Raw genomic sequence first — 19,970 nt, 5'->3', positions numbered from 1 at the left:
TTAATGGAAAAAAGTCTTTGACTTTGGTCTTAAACGTTTCTAGCTTACTTCCGTCTAGTCCCAAGGTAACCCACTGCTGTGGAAACACCATTCGAGGGTGTGCTGCTTACTGCCAAGCACTGCTGAGATATGTGGGATTCCCCCCGCTTCCTACTGCTGCTTGTCCACGTCAGAGTCCTTCTTTAAGGTTCATCAGAAACACTGTCCTCCATGGAAACTACCCATCCCTCCAAGCTGATGTGCAGCTTGGTCTCTGCAGCCTCTGTGGTAGTGATACTTCCCACCCTTTATTAAAATGACGATAATTCTTTTTATTCACGACATTTCCTCTTTTTTTTTTTTTTTAGGTAATATGCTCATTTCCATCAGTGTCAGATTCTTTTCATTATGCCCCAGAGATGACCTGCAATTACCACGTGCTGGATGAACAAACAGAAGCAATCATTCATTTCCCTTTCACTTCATCCGTGGAAGCTACACACCTGTAGGTTTTAAGCACATTGAACAGATAACAAAGGAAACAGGAAGTTGCTCTCTCAATTCTGTTCTATGTTTATTGCCCTATTAACAAAAAGTTTCATGACAAAAAAAAATTATATATACATATATAATTCTTAGGAAAGACTCCGATGAGTTAGATCAAACAGAATTCCATGTCAGCTACCATACCTGTTAAGTTGGATCAAGAGAAATTAAAAAGAAAATTCTCTCATGAGCATTTTCAAATCATACTAAGAGCTGTGTCTCAAGCATGCTGGGTTCTTCTTTAATTTTCAGTCAGAAATTTGTCTTTAGGCTTCGCTGTTCATTTGTCATGAGAGGGTTAGAAAACAAAGAAGACACACAGGTCACCATCTAAAGGAATTTACAGTCTAGTTGGGAGAACAAGAACAATGACTGTTGACTAATAATTTAAACTGGTATTTTGCTAAGATCGTAAGACCAATCATGTAAATGATCATTGTTCTGGACCAGAGATCTAGAAATGCTGTATTTCAAGATGCAATATTTACTCAAGTGTGTATTGCTCACATTGTAGGGATGACAGATTTATACCACTGCTCGACATGTATGATAATTTGAAAACTTGCAGAAAAAAATAAAAATAGAAGCATGTGATTCTGTGACAGGCTAATAATATAATCTTCATGAGATCACCCGCTCCTTTCATATGGAATAACATCCCATCTTAGAACATTCAAGTTACCTCAGTCACCTGTGGAGTTTAGAAAATTCCACAAAGAATATTTCTTTTCTTAAGCTACAAAGCCACTTAGGCTTAATTTCTAAAAATGGGTTCATCCAGACCATTCAGGGAGGCACTGTTTCTTTCTGGGCTAGACCAAATTTAGATTAATTAATTTATTCAACAATGTATTAAGTACTTAGTATACACCGAGTACTGGAGTACTGAGCCGGCTCTGGTTATACTACCATAACGAGGCAAATTTCAATCCTTCCTGATACATGCATTCTAATAGCCAGGGATGATGGAGCACAGGATGGGGACAATTTGGGGCAGCAGAAAGAGCTCTGGACGAAGTATTAGAAGTCCTAAATCCCAGATCTGGGCCACCACTGTCCAGGTTACTGTGTAAACCCAGGCAAGTCACTGAATTGCCTTGTACCCAAGAGTTCTCATTTATCAGTTAAGATCAAAAGGACTGAATGAAGTAATAGCTTGAAAATGCTTTGCAAGTTAATCTGTACAGATTTATGGTGTTATTGTTTATAGTACACTCAGAGGCCTAGAAACCATATCTGACCTTGAAGGGTCTTCTCTTCAGAGTCCAGCTGGGGAATATTATTTAAAAAGAACAGTTGAGATTTGAGTCTTTTATTCTTGGGCATTTAATTTGCCTTTAAAAAAAAAAGTCAATCTAGGAAAGCTGCTAACTCTAACCAACAATAAATTTCATGCTTTAAACCCAGTATTCCTGCTCCTCTATTAAATTTTTTCAAAATAATTTCAGCTTCAGGTGGATTCTCCTCTCCATGGCAGCCACTCCCCTCTGAGAAAGGAGGGTGGATCTGAGGCTCCCAGGAATGTACCCTTCAAAGACAAGGTAAAGCTCATTTGGGAAACCAATTATGTTGCATATTTATTTGGTTAATCCTCTTTGTTCTCTTGATTTTTCTGGTCCCTTCTGTCCCTTCTCATCTCATCTTTTCTCTCTCTTTCTCATTACATTTCCTTTCTTGGTCAGAATTTGACCTGAGAAAATACCTGGGTTTGATTGGTTGTCCTGGCCTTCCCTGATTGTCATACTAAAAGGCATCACATGGCTCAGGCCTGGTTTTCTGCAGCCAGACCCTCTAAGCTGGAGGTGTGACCTGCAGATTTTCAAATGTGAGCCCAGGGCTGTGAGTGCAAGAGATGGCAGTGGAGTCCTGTTCACCTTCAGCTGACCTTGAACCCGCCCATCCCCGCATAGCTTGGGTCTACCTCACCAGGAGAGAAGGGCGCTCTCTGTTCAGAGACAGCCCAGAGAGTGACTGTCCCTATAGTCAGGCAATAAGCTAGTTGACACAGTGTCACGACCATGCCAAGATTGCTTGTCAGGAACCCTTTGAATTCTTTTATTGCTTGATAAGCCACTAACTTGCTCTGTGGTAGTTAAACTTCCTTCTCCATTTTTTTTTTCAGCTGCAATATAAGTCTAGATGATGTCTAGATTCCTCCTAACCCTAAAACATTGTATGATCGATTGTCTTTTAAATGAGGACTTGTGAAGATAGAGTGCTCATTCCTAGTGAGGATTGGCCAATGTGGTCAAAGGGCTCAGAGTCTGCCCTCTCCAGATTTCTCTATTTGTGGAGCATTATTTGTCATTTATCAGCCATGTCTTTCCGCTAGCAGGGACACTGGATGTTGAATACATTTCCCTGTCCTTTAAATACCCACAAGCCAATACAACTCAGCTCCAAGTTAAACAAGAGCCCTTACCCTTGAGGCCATCAGCTGGTTCTGGCTCACACCTTACACTTAGCATCTTTCTTTGCCCAAAGGTGAAGTCTTCAGGCAAATGAGGGGAAATGCTTTGATGCAGTTGGCTGGAGCTCTAGGAGTAGGATTAGAGATACCGCCACCGAGTGTGGTGGGAGGTCACTGGGGCCAGAGAGGAAGCACCTTCCTGAATTAAAGGGCCGAGGAGAGGTCCGAGTTTCATAAGCAGCAAGTAGCCCAAGGAAGAAAAGTGGCACAATCGACATAGAGGGAGCATCCCAGGCACCCCATTCCCTTCCTGCCCTATTGAACGACAGGCTGGGCTTGGCCATTCTGGACTAGTTCTGGTCCCTGGAAGACCAGAACCATAAGATGAACATCTAGTCTCATTATATTTTAGAAAAGTCCAGGGGCTGCCATTATTACCTCAAAATTCCTCTTGACCAGTTAATTTTGCTTCCAGGTATTTATTGGTTCTCAACCTCCACCCCATTAGGACATTAGGACCTTCTTGGATGCTTTGAGAAAATGATGATATATGTGCACCACTCCATCCCAATCAAATAAGAGCACGTGGGGAGTAGACAAATGTTTAAAAGTTATTCCTTAGGTTATTTTAAAATTTGCTCGAGAATTCCTGTTGTACTTACTTGTAGTCAACCCATTATAAAAATGATATGACTTTGCATAGATTTTGCATATTAAAGAGCTGTATTTAGGAAATTGAAACTCAGTTCTGAATCCCAGGAGGAGATGAGACTTTTTTTTTTTTTTTGTAGTAGAGATTGAACCCAGGGCTGCAAAACCACTGAACCACATTCCCAGCCATTTTTATTTTTTATTTTGAGACAAGGTCTTGCGAAGTGGCTAAGGGCCTCCCTAAATTGCTGACACTGGCTTTGAACTTGTGATCCTCCTTCCATAGCCTCTGGAATAAGGTCGCTGGGATAATAGGTGTGTGCCACCATCCCTGGCTGGAAATGAGACTTTGGTTGTGTTACCCCTGGTAGACCTGCTTGAAGTTACCTGGGAAGATCCAAGAGTCAGAACACTTTGGGGAACTTGCTTCTGCTCCTTTCCCAGGGTTTGACCTGGAGGCTATTGAAAGGCTTCTCCTATGCCTTGGAGTTGAAGTTGAGTAATTCCTTCCCTAAGCCCCAGATCAGCAGTTCTTCTGGGCCACTCCCTGCAGAAACACAAGAAACTAAAAATGTCTTCCCAGCAGCCCAGAGTGGATTTGGAGAAAATGATTTCATGAAGGTAATTCCTGGAAAAACGGAGTAATCTCATCGATTCAAAGGTGACTTCTCTTGGTGTATTTATGAACATGAAGAAATAAAGACCCACACAAAGAGGAATATAAACAATTCAAAATAAAATCTAACTGCTGGCAGAAAACAGAAGACATAGTGGATCCTCAATGCAATTTTTTTTCATGATTGATGAATTGAATGAGATGTATTTTGAAATCTGATCAGTTTTTGGAAGTTTAAATATTTTTGTATTTTTTCTTTCATATCTACCTCACATTCACTATGCAACAAATGTACAAGTTACTTCTTAAAGAGTTAGAGTGTTTTGATGCTGATAATAAAACATGACAGGAAAAATATTGCTTCTTATCCTATTTTTTTTAGAAAGAGAAAATATGAAGGTAATTTACATTTTCTGGAAAAATTAAACATAAATCGACCTATAATTTGGAAAAAGTGCCAAGTGGCCTCTTTTACCTTCCTGGCCTTGGCTCCCTGCTGTGTGGCACAACTCCAGGGGGTTCTTACACCAGCAATCTCTGGTGCTTGCTCTCCATCCCCAGTTGTACAAATGTATGTTGTGTGACGCTACATGGCAGCTTTGGGCAGCGGGGCTCCCAAGGAGCATTCCAAAAAGAATGCCAAGGAAAAAAATTATTAAAATGTGGGTTAAATTCACAATAGCTAAGCTATGGAACCAACCTAGGTGCCCCTAAACAGATAAATGGATAAGAAAATGTGGGACATATACACAATGGAATATTACTCAGCCATAAAGAGGAAAGAGATAATGGCATTTGCCAGTAAATAGGCAGAACTGGAGACTACCATGCTAAGTGAAATAGGCCAGTCCCAAAGAAACAAAGGCCAAATATTCTCTCTGATACGTAGATGCTAATATACAACAAGGGGTGGGGAGGAAAGAATAGAATTTATTAGATAAGACAAAAGAATGAGGGAAGGGAGGGAGTGGGAATAATGCTTATATATGAGTACATGACCAGCGTAAGTCCACATCATGTACAACCACAAGAATAAGATCACAGTTAGAATATCTTATACTCCATGTTTGTATAATATGTCAAAATACACTCTACTGTCACGTATTATCTAAAAAGAACAAATAAAAAAATGGTTTCTACTGGGCACGGTGGCGCATGCCCATTATCCCAGTAGCTGGGGAGGCTGAGGCAGGAGGAATGCAAATTAAAAACCAGCTTCAGCAAAAAAAAGTGAGGTGCTAAGCAACCCAGGGAGACCCTGTCTCTAAATAAAATACAAACTAGGGCTGGGGATGTGGCTTGGGGATCGAGTGCCCCTGAGTTCAGTCCCTGGTACTCCCTCACAATGGATTCTGCTGTCATATAACTAAAAAGAACAAATAAAGAAAAAAATGTAGGCTCTTTGCTTCATATCCCTTACTACAATTAATGACAAATTGAGAATCTTTAGTACATAGTAAGTAGATATCTAGTCGTCTCTTTGAACACTAGCAGGGGAGGGCCATGGGGCACTGCTGAACACACGTGCTGGTGACACCAGGCTTCCTTGTCTCTGATTCACCAGTCTCCAGCTCCTCTCAGCAGTCCTTCCCACCTTCTTCCCCACACTGCGTCCTCCATCACAGAGAGGGGGAGTATGTTCTGGCCAAGGGAGGGAAACGTTGTTGAGGCATCACAAAGAAGTAATAGACCGCTTGTTTTTTCTTTTTTTTGAGCACTATAAACCATTCTAGCTGGGTGTGCTGGCACACGCCTGTAATCTCAGCTACTTGGGAAACTGAGGCAGGAGGATCTTGAGTTGGAGACTGGACTGGCAACTTAGTGAGTCCCTGCCTCAAAGTATAACAAAAAAAAAATAATAAAGGGCTGGAGATATAGCTCTGAGGGAGACACTTGCACTGCATACCCAGAGCCCTGGGTTCAATCCCAGTACCGCAAAAAAATAAAAACAAAATAAATAAAACATTCTAATCAAGCCTCCCCACTGAAAGAGGAAATAGATAGACAAGAGACAGGGAATGAAAATGTGGTAGAGCAGAGCGGGGGGAAAGTGGAGAGGATGGAGAAAAAGCTACAGAAATAAGAGGAACATGGAAGAGACAGGAAAGAGGCACGTGACAAGAAGGGGACAGTGAGGGAAAAGGAGAGAGTCTAGGGTGAAGGACTGCACCATTTACACAGCCGCATTCGCGGGGCTAACCCTCATTCACTGACACTCACTGAGTACCCAGAGGCCTAGCCAAGGCACCGGGTAGGACTCAGATGTGCCTTTAGGGTATAGTCCTTGGCATCATCGAGGCATTTACAAATTCAAAAGGGGCCTAAAATACACACACAGCAGCAGGGAGTCAGGCTGTTGACTCTGCTGTCCCCCAGTGTCATCACGGGGCTTGGTGCCTACCAGGCATTCATTAAAGTGTTCTTGAGTAGGTTCATTGCTAAATTTTGACATCTGGGCTGTAATCAAGGATGAGGTGGGGACAGGAGAGGCAAGCAAGGTTTTTCTAGAGAATGATGATTGAGGGGTAGGTGGGGTTTTTGTAACCCAAGCTGTGGGGCAAGACATTTTAGACAAAGGCCACACTATGAAGCCACAGAGTCTGTGTAGGTTTAGGGCTTGGAAAATACCAGATTATCTGAATGTAGGGTTTGTGTTGGAAAGATGATAAGACCGAGAAGCTTAGAGTCAGATTGTCCCTGTCCTTGAAAGTCGGCAAGCTGTTTAGTCTTTACTCTTTGCTTATGGGCAGGGATGGGGGCACAGCAGGATAAAGGGTGTTTTAGCAACTGAGTGGTGATCAGAGGTAATGTTGTAAAAGGTTAATTTAAAAGTTGCTTTCAGACAGTCTGACCTGGGAAGCCTGGAGGACAGTTTCTAAAAGCAAGATCCGCTAACCCATCTTTGATTCCACCACCTGGAATCCTTGTTCAAAATGCAGGCGCTGAGGTGCTATAGATATCATATTTCTTAGCTCTGGGGTAAGGTCTGAGGTCTGTTTTTAAATGTGCTATTCAGGTAGTTTTCCTATAAGTCAAAGCTAGCTAAACCATACCCATGCCAGTGAGGAGGTACATTAATTTACCTATGCCGTGTAACAAATCATTCCACATTTAATGACTTGTTACAACAGCAACGTACTATCTTGAAGTTGGATGATGGGGAATTTGAGAGTGGCGGAGTTGAGTAGTCTCATGAAAGCTACAGGCCAAGGCTGTAGTCATCTTGCAGCTTGCCTGGGGCTAGACGAGCCACATCAAGCTGATTAGTGTGGTGGTGGCTTCAGTGCCTCTCCATGTGGGCCTCTCCACAGGACTGTGCATGGGAAGGTAGCTGACTTCTCTCAGAGTGAATGTTCCAAGGGTGTGGGAGAAGTGGAGACAGAGAGAGACAAAAATGGGGGGGGGGGCGCAGAGACTGACAGACCAAAGCAGCAGCTACAGGGTGATTTTTAATCTAATCCCAGAGGTGACATACCCTCATTTCTGCCATTGTTCTATTGGGCACACCTACCAACCCTAGTACAAAAAGGAGGGAGTTATTCAAGGAAGTGGCTTCTTAGAGGCTGGGGTGATTGGGGTGGAGCCCAGATAAAAAGGGAGACAAAAACTATAGCCTAGGTTTGAGGTGGTAAAAACGTAAAAATATAGTATGTGGTGTGAAGTGACACGAGCCAATGTGTTTGAATACTTGGTGCATGCCAGGAACGGGAATGAGTTATGCACTGTTACTATCTCTGAGGTTCAGAGAGGTTAGTAGCACGATGAAAGAGTTGTTATAAAAAAGGCTTTGTAAGAAGATGGAGAGAGAGACTGGGTGTGGAGAAGGGTAATGACCTATCATCAGTGTCCTGTGGGATTTTTATTGGTTGATGAACCAAACACCTTTTGCAGTTCAACTGTGCCATCCAGGAAGTGCTAGGATTCTCTGTTGGCTGGCCACAGCAGCGGACCAGAGACAAACCACACTCCAGCTGAAACCATCCCACAGGCCAGTATTTAAACACCAGATCTTAGACTAGAGATCTTCACCTGATAGGACTCCCAGAAATGTTCCTATACAGCTGGGCCTCATTTTCTAGTAATGTGAGGACTGATCTCAGTTCCAAGGCTCTCTCCAACTTTGAGCATCTTCTGCGGTCTGGAGGTTCTGGGAAGGAGAACGTATTTTTTGTTAGCGCAGCAGGTCTGGCTCCTGAATAGAATAGGTAGGCTGTGAAGAGTTATCACGTTTCCTTGTTTATTATTACTTTTCCTTTCAACAGGGCAATCTGGGGCTCCCCAAATCTGCCATTTTTCTAAAATGTCCTCCGACCTTGCCACTCTGCTTCTGCTGGACTGTCCTTCATAAGGTTCTTATGCTATCAGCTCCCCCCTGGCCTCTCAGCCCACCACCCAGACCTGCTGGAGCTGCGATCCACAGGATTCCTTTACCTTCTTCACTTTCCTCCAGTTTTTTTCCGTTGCTCCCCCTGATTCTGTTGCCTTCAGTCTCCAGATGTCCAGTCTGGGTCCTCCTTGATCTTGTCCTGTAAAGCCACGCCTCTATTGACAAAGGTCTCAGAGTTTGATAATTTACTTAGTGTCAACAAAAGTTGGGGGGGGGGGGGAACCCAGCAGAGACGCAGGAGCAGAGCCTGAGAGGTGAGCCAGCTCAGCCTGCAGGACCCAGAGTAACCAAACAGGGCCTGCCCTCCTCCGCAGCTCCGCCTTGCAGGATGCCCAGGGCTCAGAGTTGTTGCAGGGGCTGGGCCGCTGTATTAGTGAGGTCCGCGGGCGCGGAGGGCTGGCGGGACAATCCAGCCCAGCCTGCAGACGCCAGCTCTAATGAACTAAGAGGGGAGGACCACGACAGCTGTCCCGAGATGCTGCAGGCTGCCAAGCCTTGCCGGCGAGTGGCCCTGGAGCGTCTCCAGGCGCCCGGGTGGGGCCGCGAGCGCGCCCAGCCAGTCACCCGGACTAGTGGGCGCGGCGGGAGGCGAGGGCGGGCCGGGCCAGGGGCTGGACGCCGTTTGCCCTCTCAGCCTGAGTGTTTGTGCAGCCAGCCTGCAGCGCTCGCCGAGCCTCGGCCTTCTCTCCTCTTTTCCGACAGCTTCTGGTGGTCCATCTGGACGTGGCGGGTGCTCGGGTCACTCTGCCCAGGCGAGCCCAGGGCCCTAAACAGGTGGGTGGGTGCAGGGGTGCGGTAGGGGACCCGGGAGAAGGGCGCGTGTAGAGCGGAAGCGGGTCCTCGAGGGGGAGCGCGGGTGGCGCAGGGACAGGGGCAGGCGGGCGGCGAGGCCTTGGTCCCTGCAGCAGCCGGCCGCCCCTCCTTTTGGTCCCTCCTCCGCCGCGCCCGGGGCGGGCTCAGGTGCCTAGCTGAGCCGGCGATCGCGGTCCGGCGGGCGGCGGGTGTCCGGTGTCGGGTGTCCGGTGTCTGGAGCCGCCGGCTGGGTGAGCGGCGGTCCCCGAAGGTGGGGTGCTTTCGATCGAGGCAGGGAGTCTTTAGGGGGAAGATGGGAGGGGACTTCAGTGTCCTTCTGGGAAGTTCTGGGATCCAGGCGGGGATGCGGTGCCGAGGGGTGTGCTCGCACGCACGCGGCGCGCGGTTACGCAGGCGGGGAGCAGGGCGCTCCGGGGGTCCCGGGGAGGGTCTGGGCTGGTCCAGTTTCTGGACTTGAGTGGTAGCGCCGCGCCGGCGCCGGGGCAGTGGTGGTCTCCCCCGGCCGCTGTGTCCTGGGACCCGCCCTCACGCGGACGCCCAGCGCCTGTGCAGGCAGTTGCTCCCCAAGACCAGCCTCGCACAATCAGTGGGTGAGGCCGAGAGGACCGCCTTTGCCTGGAGACCTGGGCGCAGAGCGCCCGGGACCGGTTTCAGCTTCCGCCGCACTCGCTGGGCACCCTTCCCCGTGCGTCCGCACCCAGGGGCGCCCCCGCGTGGGGCCCGGCTATGTCGCCTCCCTGAGCCCTTGGGACCAGAAAGCAACCCCTGTCAGCTGGGCTGTGACCTTCCTCAACCTAGTGAGACCCCTGCGGGCTCCTGACCATAGGTTTATGGGCGACCAAAGGCGTCAGAGTTTGCAGTTTTCCCTGAGTGGTCTCCCTTCCTGAGAGTCTCAGAAAAGCAAGCCTAGCCCCTGCCTCTTCCTGAACTTAGATTCTCTTCGCCTCCCCAAAGGTTTTCTTGTTAAAAAGAAAATCTCTGATTGCTTGTGTGATAGAACAACTTGGACCCAATATTTGAAAATGGAATTAATTAATGGGGAGCATATTTGGACATAGATTTGGCATGATTGGAGTTTTCTGGGCAAATCTGTAGGTACAGTAATTTGACATTTCTGAAGAGTGGTGCCTATTTACAAAATGCCAAATTGCTGTTATCACTCTTAATTCGTTTTATCCTCAAAAACAGCCCTTTTGCAGATAGACTGGTAAGATAAACCTGAGTAAGAGAACTGAAAGTCTGAAAACAGACTTGGATGTCAAAAATAATTAGAATTAAAATTATATACTGCCCATTTCACAACGTTTTTATGATTCACGCTGTACCTCAGGCCTTATTATTTTTATAGTGTAGGTCTCAGAGTCATTGGAAACACAACGTATTATAGGATAGTGTCTGTGGAAGGTGTGAAAATCAGGCCAGATGGATGAGTACCCTGGAAGACTTAACTATTCCTATGTATGACCCTTTAGAAAGGCGCCTTTAGAAATGGACTTTTGGGATAAAGAGTAGGTGTGGACTTGTTGCTGCTCGTTTCTCTTCTTTTAAGAAAAGTGCTGTAGAAGAAGAAAACCGAGTTAGATGAGCCTTTCTTTTTTATTGGATCTCCAATAACTGGACATTTGCTACACTGAGTGTATCAGAGAGGGGAAAGTCATTCAGTGTGAATCAGTGTTAGCAACCGCAGCTTGTCCTGAGAGTGAGTGAGAGGGGGAAAACCCTGGTTTGTTAATTTCCTCATTTCTGTTTCCTGCACCCTGGCTCCACTTATCTTGATAATTTCTCACTAGATGATATTACATAATCCAAAAGTTAGGAAGATTCCCCAGCTGAACTGACCTTCTGATTTCACAGGCAGGGAAATGGAGTCCAAGGACCCAAAGTGACAGCCCAAAGCTACCCAGCTCAGGAGAGGCAGAGCTGAGCCTCCAGGCTGGAGGACTGTGGGTTATTCTGGGAACACACCGCCATGCAATACTGGGAAACCCTTGGGGGTGGGGGGGGGGGGGACAGTTAATTTTTACCAGGGCCAATCAACAGCTGCCGAATGGCAGGCATACTCAACAGCCTGACCACTCGCAGTTGTCAGCTGGGTTGCCTTCCTATTCTCTGAGGACACAAGGAAACCAGGGACCTCTACTCAAGATTAATCGAGTTCTGGTAGTTAAGTGCTACAGGACTGTGTAGGAGTTCTTCTCACCCATGAGGGGCTAGACCCTTGTGCCGCTCCTACGGGTCTTTTGGAAGGGCATGTTGGGGAGGCTGAGTACCTGGTAAATAAAGGCCCACACCTGGGCTGATATGGCAGTGCTGACTGAGTGGGATGTTTCCTGTATTTGGCCTTTGCTAAACTTCTCGACAGTTGACCTGGATGAGGCCTCTGTTCTATCTTCTTCATCTGTGAAATGGGACCAAACTCAAAGGGTTGTTGTGATGATGAAGGGAGTTAACACACACAAAGCTCTCAAGAGAGTGCTGGTACTGGAAGTGTTCGTTTTGTTATCAGGAGTACTCTGGGCAGGGGTGAGGGAGAAGTGTGAATTTGGCCCTTTCACAGCGTTAGACTTTAACTACTCACCCCACCAGTAAGGATTCACTCTGTGCAAAATGGGGATCAGGGCAGAAACCTCTGACCTCATGGGCCCTTGTTTTCTACCATGTTTAATTTCTGTGGGAGTTGACCATTGCAGTCACGGCTTGTGCCCACATAAGGACATTCCTGGAATGTCAAGGGGTTATTCACTTTGGTTTCTTTCCACTTTATCTTGGAGCCTTGGAGTCAAATGTGCCAGGGAACCATATTCTTTCTGTGAAGGAAGAGTATCCACTGCAAACCTCTCCTTCCATGTGGACTTAGTTGGTTCCACCCCATGAGAAACTGCTAGAACCAGAAAGCCAAAAAAATTATTACAAGACATCAACTCTGCACTTTGAAAGCCTTTGAAGGTCAACTCAAAGCAAAATCTCTTAGCCAGGGTACTGGGAGGGCATGCCTGATTGAGTTCTGATTGAGTTAAAGTCAGTGGTAGTGCTTTTGATTCTTTTTTTTTTTTTAAATCTTTTAATTTTCTATTCCATTTGAATTCTCCATGCTGCAGGAGAATATAGGGTGCAGGTAAGTGAGAACAGTTATAGCTTCAATGAAGGCCCTTGCTATATTAGTGAGTCAGTGCTTTAGATGCAAGGCACTGTTGTATCCACCTGTTGAACATACTTGTCTCAAGACTCTAAGTCAAGTAGCAACTTGGTAAGAAGGAGAAGGATGGGAAGAAGGGGACTCCCAGGAGATGAGAAGAGCATTAAAAAAATCCAGCTGTATGAATGACAAAACAAAAGAAATAAGAGGAGCTGAAACCATTGTGGTCATGACATAGCCAAGTGGCCAGTCTCAGGTTTAAGAGTGCTTGGACTTAGGAGAAACAAGATATTTGAGAGGGCAGATGGTGAGATTATTGAGGCACTGTAAGCACCAAATTTGTAGTTTCTTAGAATGTAGGTGATTATGAAAAACTGTAATAAGAGTTTTATACTATCTATGACATGGAAAACAAATGTCTTTTTTTTTGTTTCAAAAAAGGAAATATATATATGATTTCTTTCTGATGATGAAAGTATAAAGGGCTGGCATTTAAAAAATTCAATCAAACAGATATGTGTAAAGTAGTTTAAGACCTAATGGAATTTCTGCTGCCTAGTATTGTCTCTGAAACCACTGTGCATGTTAGAGTCTGTGACTTCTTTCAAAAGAACATTTTATAAATCAAAGGTCCTATAAACCTAGTGACTTCTATAAGTCACTATAAACCCAGAGACTTCTTCATTGCCCTACTTTATCTGGTCTGTAATTTAGATTTTATTAAATTAGGTTATCTGGAAAAGGTATGCCTAAAATCTGGTGACCTTCCAGAATGGTCAAGAGTGTTCTCTTTTGCACCTGTACTGTTCTCATGGCTCTAGTAGGTTGTCTGGAAACTAGATTGCCCTTTTGTGATGGCTGAAGCTTGTAATTGCATTTATTTAGTGCTGTGTTCAAGGGGAAATGCAAAAATTGCATGTGGTCTAACTTTTATTATTTGTTCTTCCTTGAGCACAGTTGTTTTGATTTGGTTTGGGGTGAATCCGTCTGTGTGAAATCTCAAAAGTGGCATTTTCTTTTGAAATAATTTATTTAGAGAGAGCTTTTTAATTTCTTCCTGTGACTTTTTTTAAGTTCTTTTTTTTTTCCAGTCATACAATTGGTGGTTTGGCAGCTCTGATGTAACAATATGTTTGCTTAGTTGGGAGAAGGCCAAACCTCTGCTAAATTTTTATTTCCCTGACCTGTATAAAGTTAGTTTTTTTTTTTTCCACACAATATCTTTGGAAATTATGGGGTAAAGGTTACACAAACTCTTAGCACAGAGACCTCAACTTTCCTTCTCTCCTGGAATGAGAAATGATACTGTATTTCCTCCAAGCTTTGTTTATAAGCCTGCCATTGCCCTGTTGTCACATTTTAATGCCACCTGATTTGGCTTGTTGCTCTTTGCAGGTTTTTGCTACCAGCTGCGAGGAGACAATTTGCTGAATTCCTGTCCCACTCAGAGGGGATTTCTGGACCGTGTGCATCTCTGAGAGGGTCTGTGGACACCTCTAGGTGCCAGCCTGGTGGAGGTACACCTGTAAGCCATCTGCAGGCACTCTTGCCACAGGTGTAAAAGACTCCCACACTGCAAAGATGCTGAGACAGATACTGTCAGAGATGTACATAGATCCTGACCTCCTGGCTGAGCTCAGCGAAGAGCAGAAACAGATCCTGTTCTTCAAGATGAGGGAGGAACAGATCCGACGATGGAAAGAAAGAGAAGCAGCCATGGAAAGAAAGGAGTCCTTGCCAGTGAAATCCAGACCAAAGAAAGGTAACCCTGGCCTGGCAGCCTCTGATGCGAACGTGTGAGCTAGGTGTCTGAACGATTCACACCGGTCAAAAGCTCTCCTGGTGTGAGCTGTAACTTGGTGGATTGTTGCTAAATGTTGAAATTCTGATAGTGTGATTTATCAACTTGAAACCTGCACCCATGTGTGAGCATGTGCACGTGCACACACACACACACACACACACATTCACACACACACAGCACTTACCATGGAACTGTATTGTCGTAAAGCAAGTCTCTTACTGAAACCAGACTGACCTTAAGCTGCCGTTAAAGGTCACTCCTAGGGACTGGAAGTGTTGCTCTGTGGTAGAGCAGAAGGCTAGCATGTACCAGGCTCTGGGTTTCACCCTCAGCACTGAGGGAAAAAAAAAAAAAAGTCATCCCTATGGTGTGAGTTGAGGGGTTTTAAGAAAGGACTCTGTCCCCTGTCCCCCTTATTGTGACAGAGGCCTAGTATTCTACCATCAGCATACAAAGTACTGGTATCAGCATCTTTGTAATGTCTGTGTTTGTACTTCTTAGATCTCAAGAAATTTTTTCTTTGAATTATTTTTCAGGAATGCTTCCTCTTAAAACGTAAGGAATGGCCTTGAGGAAAAAAAATATCATAATACTATATTTTTAATGTGAGTGAATTTTTCAAATGTACTCCTTCATGACCAAGGAATCCCTCACAGTTTGGGAAGTTCTTTTGAGACCTTGGGAGAAGTGATTCTTTGTAAGTTAAGACTTAAAGAGTATACCTACGCAGACACAGAAGCACACCCTGCTGTCACCACACAGATTCTGTCATGCATGAATACCTACTTTATTTAAAAAAGCACAGTTTTCAAGGTGACTTACAGAGGCATTCAAAACCAACTTCTTATATTTTTTTATTAAATTAGAAAAGGTACAGATATATAAAAAAAACACTTAGCAGTTCAAGCGTTGAGAAAACGAGGCTCCCTTGCATGCCAATAGATGCACAGATTCAAAGTGAAGGTCAGTTCAGTGACCTTCACCTTATGCTGCCCTTCACTAACTCTTTTTCAATGAAGGCTTTATACTGATTAGGAAACAAATTCGAGTATCTCATTTGTTATTATGTAAATATAATTAATATAGCACTAAGTAAACAGCATAGTACCAGCTCTTTAACATACATTCTGTCTAATCTTTACGACTTTTTTTGCAAAGTTGGCATTAATTGTCCATTTTATAGGTAAGAAACTCAGGACTCAGAAAAGATAAATAATAGTCATAGATGCCCAGGTCTGTGGATTTTACATTTCACTACCCCAAATAGAATTTTTTTTTTCCTTCAACAAGTAGCACCGACAAACTGAAGCTTAACCCCTTTTTCTTTCTGAACTGGTTTACACATCTCCTTGCATTCCTTAGCTAGAGTTTAGGATGTACAGCTGGGCTTCTTCTGCACATCATGTCCACTGGGAACATAACTTGTTGGTACAGTGAGTTTGGGCCTGGAGAGAGCTGAAGGGCTCTGCTGATCAGTGGCTGGACCTTTTATTTTGGGCTTCTCATGTTACGGAATGACTCTCCTTGTGATTATTGAAGACAATAGTGTCAGTTTCTTTGCTTTAATTTCTCCTTGTAGAGTTTCAAATCTATCTGTCAGAAAACCTGTGTTATTTTATTAGTTGAATGGCCATGAAAAAGTGTGTTAATAAACACAATGAACATTGTCAGTATTTCATCTCAAAAGTTTATTATCGCCTTAAATCCTTTGACACTTTGAAAAATGTAGTTGACTTTAAATCCGTGCCTCTTCTGACTCCAGAAAAGGGAAAGGTTTCTCCACTTCCCCTAAAAAATGCAGCAGTTCTCTTTCTTTCTGCTGTGCTTTTGAGAATAGAGCCACAGATGGCCCAAGGCAGTGTCATCGTGCCCAGTGCTGCCTGGAGGTGCTGTCTGAGTTGCAGACCTACTAAGCCTGAGGCCCTTATGTGCTGAGACCACCCTGAGCCCCCCTCCTTCCTGTCTGTGCTCCTGGCCTCCTGGTCCTGAATCAGCCCACCTTGCACTGAGTTGAATGCTATTTTTTCTTGGCTGTTTGGAGTCAGGCTTTGGCTCGGTGGAGGCTGCACTTTCCATTATAGATATCCTGTTCCTGCCCCCATTTCTTTACATCATTCTGCCCATCAATTAGCAGGCTTTCATTATCACCTGGTCTTTATAAATACACAAAACACACAGCCTGTATTTCGAATCATGGGAACCTGTCTACCACTTAGTAATCCGAAGGCTTAAGTAGAAGGGACTGAAAAATAACCAGAAGTATGGATTTAACCAATAATAGAGCAGATCACTGCTGATTTCTGTAGTGAGAAAACGTGATTCTTATAGCAGAAGAGAGTTGTGGACCTGCTGTGCCTGCTGGAGTATAACTAGATGTCTAGAGGGGTGCTGTGCTGTAGTGTCAACAGGAGCCACATGTGGCTGTTGGTCACAGGGCATGAGTCTGTGCTGTAAGTGCTAACTACCAGATGTTAAAGATTTGGTAGGAAGAAAATAAAAAACACATTAATAGGGCTGGGGCTATAGCCCAGTGGTAAAGCGCTTGCCTCTCTGTGTGAGGCACTGGGTTCGATCGTTAGCACCACATAAAAATAAAGATACTACGTGTCCATCTATAACTAAAAATATTTTTAAAAACACATTAATAATTGTGTATTCATTATATATTGAAATCATATTTTGAATATTCTAGGTAAAATAAAGTGCATTATTAAAATTAACTTCACCTGCTTTTTTCTTTTATGTAATAAACGAGGCTTGCATTTGGACAGTGTGTCCCTAGACTCTACGAGCAGCTCCAGCCAGCATTTATTAAGTGACTGCATATGAGACTCTGAGCTGAGTGCTTCAATATATTATCTCATTAAATAATAACAACCAAGCCTGAAGCATGAATTGCTATTTACATTTTATAAATGAGGAAAGTGAAGCTCAGGCCCTTTAACTAACTTGCCCCGGGGCAAACAGCTGAGAAGTGAGAGCTAGAATAGACCTGGGTCTGATTCTCCCCATACTGGTACTATGAACAAATGTGCTTCATGTTAATCTTAACCGGGGCTTTATGACAGTTACTGTTGTTTGAAGATGCATGTGTCTAAAACATATGCTTGCATTGGGGACCTGCCATGGAGCCTTTTTCCTGTGTGATTTTTTTTTCACTATTTATTTATTTATAAGAATTTTGGAAAACCTGTATTGTAGTGGTATAACTATGATTTTTTAAAATTTATATATGACAGTGGAATGCATTACAATTCTTATTACACATATAGAGCACAATTTTTCATATCTCTGGTTGTATACACAGTATATTCACACCAATTTGGGTCTTCCTACCTGTACTTTGGATAATAATAATCATCACATTTCACCATCATTAATAACTCCCATGCCCCTCCCTTCCCCTTCCACCCCTCTGTCCTATCTAGAGTTCGTCTACTCCTCCCATGTTCCCTCTCCCTATTCCACTATGAATCAGCCTCTTTATATCAAAGAAAACATTTGGCATCTGGTTTTTTGGGATTGGCTAACTTCACTTAGCATTATCTTCTCTAACTCTACCCATTTACCTGCAAATGCCATGATTTTATTCTCTTTTATTCCTGAGTAATATTCCATTGTGTATATATGCCACATTTTTTTTTTACCCATTCATCCACTGAAGGGCATCTAGGTTGGCTCCACAGTTTAGCTATTGTGAATTATGCTGCTATAAACATGGATGTGGCTGTGTCCCTGTAGTATGCTGTTTTAAAGTCCTTTGGGTATAGACGGAGGAGAGGGATAGCTGGGTCAAATGGTGGTTCCATTCCCAGATTTCCAAGGAATCTCCATACTGCTTTCCATATTGGCTGCACCAATTTGCAGTCCCACCAGTAGTGTCTGAGTGTACCTTTTTCCCCATATCCTCGCTAACACTTATTGTTGTTTGTTTGCATAATAGTTGCCTTTCTGACTGGAGTGAGATGAAATCTTAGAGTGGTTTTGATTTGCATTTCTCTAATTGCTAGAGATGATGAGCATTTTTTCAAGTATTTGTTGATTGATTGTACATCATCTTCTAGAAGTATCTCCAGTGTGATTCTGTCCAGAAACAAAGAGAAGACATAGTCACTTGGCAGAGGGTTTCCCAGCACTTGTTTCATTGAGTGTCCAGCATGAGGGTGGGATCTGGTCATTGCTCATGGTGCAGGAGGGTCTCTCTCGTGTTCCCTTGTGACAGATGAAAAACTTCATTTGCTGGATTCTTATTGTTACCAAAGGCAAGTTCCTTAATTCAAAGCCTTCCTTTTTCTGAAATAGCGACAAAGCCATAGCTTTATGCCAGCACCACGGGCATTGCCTACTCTCCCCTTCCCTTGGCCCCAGGGTGTTCAGTAAGACTGCAGCGTCCCCACTGCCGGGTTCAGTTCACTGCTGGGTTCAGGGTCCCCCTCTACTAGGTTCTAACAAATCTAGCAAACAATGGGGAAAGCAACAGTTTTAAGTCATTTCCGGAAGTCCCATAGCAGCTGGCCTTGGCCTTCATTGAAATGAGCATGAGGCTAGATGGAGCATTTTGCATCCCGTCCTGCCCTGCGGGGATAGGAAAGAACAGGATGACCGTGCTCAGACTGCCTGCAGAATCCTGTTCACATTTGTTATCCTGGTGTCCCTTTTGGGTGGTCCCCTTTTGTCCTCAGGGTTTCCATTTGGACCACACATTACAGGGCCGTCCTAAACATAGGTTTTGCAGTCACGGACTCTGGTTTTTGAATTCTTGTCTCTACGCAGTGCTGCTATGGTCTTGCTCAAGTTATTCACTTCCCTGAGCTCTGTGCCCTCGTGGTAAAATGGAGTTAATAAAGAGTAGGTATTTAATGATGGAGATGGCATGGGCTTCAGCCAGTCAGCAGGAACATGGTCATAGCCCTGGGCCCCCTGCCAGCCTTCCTGCAGCTTTTGATTTCTGGATCAGTTGCAGGTGAGGCCAGGGGGCTACTGGGCAGAACCGAGTGATGGAGGATTCTACATGGGACATTGGGGCAGCAGCTTAAGGAGGCATCTCAGTATTTCAACAACCTTGTTATTGGTAGGTATTCTGTTCATATTGCCCTGGTAGGGCCCCCCTTATATTTATAGTCATCCCCCTTAACTGTAGAACCTGAATTTAACCAACTAGGATTGAAAAGATCTCTTAAAAATTACATCTGTACTGACCATGTGAAGACTTTTTTTGGGTCATGATTCCCTAGACAATATAGTATAACAACTCTTTATGCAGTATTTATGCTTTATTAGGTTTTATGAATAATCTAGAGAGGATTTAAAATATACCAGAGGGTGCATGGGTTCTATACAAATATTGCGCCATTTTATATAAGGGACTTGAGCATCTGTGGCTTTGTCCCTTTTAAACATTTCTTTTATTTTTTTGTAGTGCTGGGGATTGAATCCAGGGCTTCACACATGCTAGACAAGTGCTCTGAGCTATATTCTTATCCATTTATGATTTTTGTATCCATAGGGGGTCCTAGAATCAATCCCCCATGAAATGATGACTGTAATAGTAAATTTGCTCCTGGGGCACTATAGGAGGCTGTTGATTCTCTCTGGCTTCTGTTCAGCCAGTGCTTGTCTTCCCCCTGG

General features: G+C 44.2%; 1 protein-coding gene and 1 long non-coding RNA gene across 6 annotated transcripts in view; one reads left to right on the top strand and one right to left on the bottom strand.

Annotated features, from left to right (window-relative positions):
* Positions 1–3,750: 3,750 nt before the first annotated feature.
* Positions 3,751–9,841, bottom strand: LOC143397526 (uncharacterized). Its single transcript, XR_013091168.1, has 3 exons — positions 8,634–9,841; positions 8,232–8,349; positions 3,751–4,133 (listed from the first exon to the last, which is right to left on the bottom strand). It is a non-coding gene; the product is annotated as an uncharacterized LOC143397526 (long non-coding RNA).
* Sh2d4a (SH2 domain containing 4A) overlaps positions 9,109–19,970 on the top strand; it is a 62,962-nt gene continuing 52,100 nt past the window's right edge. For 2 of the 5 annotated variants that reach the window (XM_076853633.1, XM_076853629.1), the window contains exons 1-2: positions 9,109–9,363; positions 13,934–14,300. In XM_076853633.1, coding sequence (XP_076709748.1) covers positions 14,120–14,300 — 181 coding nt within the window. In that variant the 5' untranslated portion in view covers positions 9,109–9,363; positions 13,934–14,119. Of the gene's footprint in view, positions 9,364–9,539; positions 9,653–13,933; positions 14,301–19,970 lie in introns of those variants that run through there. The other 3 variants (XM_076853631.1, XM_076853630.1, XM_076853632.1) reach the window with 3 other exon arrangements.

Source organism: Callospermophilus lateralis, chromosome 4 (assembly GCF_048772815.1).
Source record: "Callospermophilus lateralis isolate mCalLat2 chromosome 4, mCalLat2.hap1, whole genome shotgun sequence".
NCBI classification, from domain to species: domain Eukaryota; kingdom Metazoa; phylum Chordata; class Mammalia; order Rodentia; family Sciuridae; genus Callospermophilus; species Callospermophilus lateralis.
Note: the sequence above shows the minus strand (reverse complement) of the source record. Positions and strands in the feature narration are given on the sequence as shown.